The following is a 5,739-nucleotide window of genomic DNA, read 5'->3' as shown; positions in this document are numbered from 1 at the left end:
ATTATACGTCAATATTAAGTATTTCTAAAATATGAAAAAATAAATATGACTTTGTAACTTAATGTCTAATGTCATTATTTATCATTGAGTAATATTTTTTATCACAAGTTTGGTGATATTTTTTTTTAAAACTTCACATTTCATCATAAAATTTTGTTTAGAATTTTCAATTTTTATGACAAATATTTTATAATAAAAAATTATTTTTTTAATATTATTCTTATAAGTTAAGTTATGTAATGATACTTTAAAATGTTAACCTTGAATCAATATTATGATGGACATATTTTAACAGATCATTTCTACATAAGCATACTTTGTAAGAAAAATAGATATATTATTCAAAATATAAATAAAAATGAAATAAAGTGAAAATATAAATGAATCATTATAATCTTTTATCTAGTTAAAATTATTTTTAAAGTGAAAAGAAGCAAGAATGGGACAGGGAAATAGATGACAGCAAGACATATACCACTTCATTTTCAACTTCCCTCAAACTGATTACACAGGAAAAGTTACATTAATAATTATTAATCAGAATCAAATGGATGCTTTCTTGTTCTGGAAAAAACATCTCCATGCTTTTGGTTCCTTCTACTCTTCGTGGAATCATTTGTTATTGTTTCATGGGCCTCACCTAAGCATCGTAAAGTCATGCCCTGTGCTTTTTGGTTACTATAAATCAGACAACAGAAATGAGAGAAGCAGCGTTTAGTTTGAAAAAGACTGAGTAGTAGCTAACTAGGGTGAGTCACGAACGAGGACGATGATGTCGAAGTCATGTCCAAGTAGCAATATGCAGCAAGGGAAGACCTTGCTCCACAACCCATTTGAATTCAGTGATGAACAGATTCTGGATAATGTCTACAGAACCCATTTTCATTGCATTGAGAAATGCGATGTAAAATCTCTTCACGCCGCTGCCTCAACCGTCATCAATCACTCCATTCAAATCACTGACACCGTCATTGAACAGGTTAATCATTTTTTCTTAAATCATTTATATGTAAGCTCAGATTAATTAAGTTTGTTTTCAAGTTCATGTCTAATTTTTAAATATTTTTTATTATTATATATATTAAAAATAATGAGATTTTATAATATATATAAGTAAATCTTAAAGTAATTTTATAAAATCGATTTAGATTTAAAATTAATTTAAAAATATTTAAAATAAAAATTAGTTAGATTTATCCGATTACTAAGTATCGAATTAAAATATATAGTCTTATACATTAAATTAAACTTAAATTCATTTTATAATATTTTATATTAGAATATATACTTTCAATACTACATACATGTCAATAATTCAATAATTATTATATACCCAGTTCAACAAATTTCATACCATATTAAAAAGATATTTCGAACACATTCCTAATGTAAGTTGTGATGGTAGATTTATACTGTAATACAAGTCACATTCAAATTTGATAATGCCATTTTGGTTATGGAATTAATATACATTATATTAAAAGTTGAAATTTCAGGTTTTAAACTTAGTCACTCTTGTTAAAAAAATAGTACCAGAATATGAAAGGATGTAATAAAACAATTTTTTTCTTGGTTTAATCATAAAATATAATTTCGTATAATTAAGAAGGTTGATGTTTATAATAAATAGCTGTATGAACCATAATTTCTGCTAAATTGACAAGTAATAATTTTTTCATATTAATAATGCAGTCTTTAAATTCAATAAAAATTAAATGTACTTGACAAACCTTTTTAAAAATAATATTTTGACGTGATTTTGTTTTTCTAAAAATAGACTAATGTAATATTAATGTGAGCAATAATCTTTACCATAAATGGTTTTGTGACACAGGCTAGCCAACTCAGTGAGCGTTTCAGAGAAGAAACGACAACGTCCAGAGAACTTACTGCAAAACTCAGGCGAATTGCTTGCCAGGTGCTTCCTATTTTTCTATTTTCTTTTAACTAGAAATCTAAGAGACTAAGACACTTCTCTTAAATGATGTATCCTCTTAAATGATGTATCTGTGTTGGACACACGTATTGGTGTCGACACTCCTAGAACACTTATCAGTGAAGTGTTCAATTCAAAAAAATATTTGTTAGAATGAATTTTTAAAATTCTACCAGGGTTCTAATACAATTTTAAAAGATATAAATATAATAATTTTTTTAAAATTCAAATTTATTGTATAAATTTTTATTATGATTATAAAAATAAGGAATAAATTTTTTTTATCCGTCATGAAAAATATCTTTATGCTTCCAAAAGAATCTCAAACATACTTTTGCACATAAATATTTATTTTCAATTTATAGAATTCAAACTTATAAAATATATATATTTGTGTTCCCATATCCTACATTGTAAAAATTATACGTATTTCCGTGTTCATAGCGGTGCTAAGTAACGAGAAATCTTGTTTAACGATTCAGCAAAAATAATGAATTTAGGAAATTAGTTTAGCGTTCAAATGTTAACTTCTTTTTCTACCAGCTATTAATTAATTATCTATAAATATCTATGAAAGTACAATAAGATTGAAGTATCTATACTAAAAAAAAGAAAAATTGTTGGAGATGTAGATGGTGTGCACTTCTCGTGGTGATCACTACGCGCATCACACAACAATGCTGATTCTGGAACAGCTGAAAGCATATTCGTGGGATGCAAAGGCACTGATAGTTGAAGCAGCTTTTGCACTGGAATACGGGAAATTATTGTATCATCCGCTAACGAAACAGTATCAGCACTCTGAGAAATCTCTGGCTGATCTGAATGGGCTTCTGGTGATTCAGCAAAACACTCAGCACCTTACCTTCTTCAACAGTGTGGTGAAGAAGGTGATGCAAGTCATTGAGTGCATCACTGAGTGGAAGAGGCTAACCAGCGCTGGCTATGACATAAAGGACGTTCCCACCTTGGCAGAGACTTTGCATGAGATCCCTGTTGTCGTCTACTGGGCAATCTTCACCTTTGTCACTTGCACTGGTCAGATCGATGACTTCACCACCGACCACAAGTAACCATTTTTCCATGCTTCTCTCAACTCTATTTTCTTTTCTTCATTTTACCTTCTTGAATATATAGTGATTGCCATTTTTTTTATTCAGGGTTCACAGACACGAGTTATCCAAAAACTTTGAGAACAAGCTTGACCTCATTCTCAGAACTTTTAGGGAGCATTTGGAAATGTGTAGCACGGAGATAGGTTAGTTATGTATTCTTTCTACCTTAATTATTCCCTTTTCCTAATACAGTCTAAGAAGCTGTATTCAAGTTCATTTTTTCTCATAAGAAGATATTCAAATTATATGTGTGATAATTGCAGGGAGAATAGATGATTACTCCAGGCGTAAGAATATTATCAATATTACTGGAAAAGATATTGTCAAGGTCTTGAAAGCACTCATCATCTCCAGTGAGAACAGGGATTCAAGACAAAATGTCATTAATGGCCTCACTTTAGAACAGGTAATAACCTAAGGAAACTTTACAGAGAATGAAATTATTTTACAGAGAACAACGTTTTATTTTAAAAAACAAATAACAGGCTGTGATAATGTTTATCAACTAAGAAAAACATGCAACTCGTGGATGAAATTATTTTTGTTAATTTAGTGGGAAGTTTGTTAAGAGAATGAAATTTGAGACAGAAGGAAATATATGTTTTGAGTTTTTTTTTTCCTATCAATATATATATGCATTCAATTAAATTTCTATCTTCACAATATTCTTTCTACACTAAGATTAGCTACAAAAAGACTTTCCTTTTATTTAATGATTTAACTTTCACGAACAATGAGTGTAAAAGTGAATAACTTGTTTGCATGTGAATGTAGAGTTAGATGAAAGTATAAAATATTGTAATGAAATGATTGTATTTTACTTTGACAGGTTAAAATCGAAGAGTTTAAGAAGAAGCATGTGTTGTTATTCATTTCGGGGCTTGAACATATTGATGAGGAAAGTCAACTTCTGAAAAGTATATACGAGAAATTGAAGGAGAAACCAAGAGAAGTAGAAGGTTACAGGAAGGAGGATTTCAGGATTTTGTGGATCCCCATTGTGGATGAATGGAATGAGGAACGAAGGAAAACATTAGAAACTAAATTACAAAGAACCAAGTTTGGATGGTATGTGGTAAAACATTTCAATTTTGAAACAGGGATGAAGCTGATCAAAGAGGTGTTCAACTATAGGGAAAAACCTGTTATCCCATTAATAAGTCCTGAAGGTAAGGTCGAAAACATTGACACAAAGCAAATTATATCTATGTGGGGCATTGATGGATTTCCATTTAGAACCTCTGATCACACTCGACTCACTCAACAATGGAACTGGTTTTGGTCTGAAATGACCAAGCTTAACCCAAGAATTGGGGACCTGGTAACTACCCTCTTTCATATATATATATATATATATAGTGTATGAGAATATGAGTTAAATGTAATGATTTAATAGATATTATTATATGATGTTGAAAAATCAGATTGAGGAGGATCGTTATCTGTTCATATACGGAGGCACAGACAGTATGTGGATCCAAGAATTCACAATTGCCATAGAGAAATTGAAGAGGGATGTTGAGACATTAAGCTTGCAAATAGACATAGCAGTAGACTCATACCAACTTGGAAGGGAAGACCCTAAAATCGTGCCACGATTTTGGATCGCCATTGATAGCTTGCTTGGAAGTAGGAAGCAACAAATAATGAAGGGTGGTGATCAAGGGGTGCAAGACTTTGCAACAAGAGAGATAAAGAGGTTGCTCTTCCTCAAACAAGACCCTAAGGGATGGGTCATTCTCAGTAAGGGATACAATGTGAAGCTCCTGGGTCATGGTGAGGCCATGTCTCTCACAGTCAAGGACTTGAGCCTGTGGCATGTCAAGTTGCATGAAGAAGTGAGCTTTGATGTGGCTTTCAAAGACTACTATGAGAGCATCAAGCTCAAGACTAGTCCTAAAAAATGTGAGCACAGTGAAATTTCTAACTACCCTTCAGATATATTGGCTCATATACCTTGCCCTAATATGGAATGTGGACGTTCCATGGAGGTAAGTTCTGTTAATTATAGGTGTTGCCATGGTCTTGATCCATAGACAATGTTACTCTCTACCTGGGAACCATCTCAGACTTCACCTTTTGGCTCATGCTTGTGTGTTTCTTATTATTTAGGTTTTAGCTACTTGCTTGTCGTCAAGTAGTAGAAATAATGATTTTCAGTCTGTTTCTATGTTTTTTAATGACTTCGTTTTGAATGAAATAAAAAGTTTCATGAGTTTTATTTGAGTAATAATCAGAAAAAATAGATGAAAGTATATATAGATCATTTTTCATGATTTCCTTCACCTACTCAAATTTACCCTTTTCATCTTTAACTTTCAATCAACCAATAAAACACATGCTCATGTATAAAGTATTTGTGCGACTCCTTTTCATTAGTAATCATTAGTAATAACAACTTTTATTTATACATTACTTGTGAAATGCAAGATATAAAGCAATCACAATGCACTAGTAAAATAATACGAATAAAGATTATTTGACACCACAAACTTTCAAAACACATCTACTCTTTTTATTAGTAAAAAAAAATAATATAGAACACTTGAGAGGTGCTCCAACCCTATTACAAAAAGAATGTTTAACAAAGAGAGCCTCCAACCAAACCTAAAAGACCTAAGAGAACTACATACCCTTGTGTCTCAAAACCAACATCATCAGAAAATTTTATACAAAACCCTACTCCAC

The 5,739-nt window shown here is 31.1% G+C and overlaps 1 protein-coding gene across 1 annotated transcript; it reads left to right on the top strand.

Annotated features, from left to right (window-relative positions):
* Positions 1 to 702: 702 nt before the first annotated feature.
* LOC137816915 (protein SIEVE ELEMENT OCCLUSION B-like) lies at positions 703 to 5,270 on the top strand. Its single transcript, XM_068620088.1, has 7 exons — positions 703 to 979; positions 1,835 to 1,918; positions 2,569 to 3,005; positions 3,097 to 3,194; positions 3,315 to 3,457; positions 3,881 to 4,372; positions 4,476 to 5,270. The coding sequence occupies exons 1-7, from the start codon at positions 770 to 772 to the stop codon at positions 5,085 to 5,087; spliced, it is 2,076 nt and encodes a 691-aa protein (XP_068476189.1). The 5' UTR covers positions 703 to 769; the 3' UTR covers positions 5,088 to 5,270.
* The last annotated feature ends 469 nt before the right edge of the window (positions 5,271 to 5,739 follow it).

The sequence above is a fragment of the Phaseolus vulgaris genome, unplaced genomic scaffold (assembly GCF_000499845.2).
Source record: "Phaseolus vulgaris cultivar G19833 unplaced genomic scaffold, P. vulgaris v2.0 scaffold_13, whole genome shotgun sequence".
Classification (NCBI taxonomy): Eukaryota; Viridiplantae; Streptophyta; class Magnoliopsida; order Fabales; family Fabaceae; genus Phaseolus; species Phaseolus vulgaris.
This window is presented reverse-complemented; position numbering and strand designations above follow the sequence as displayed.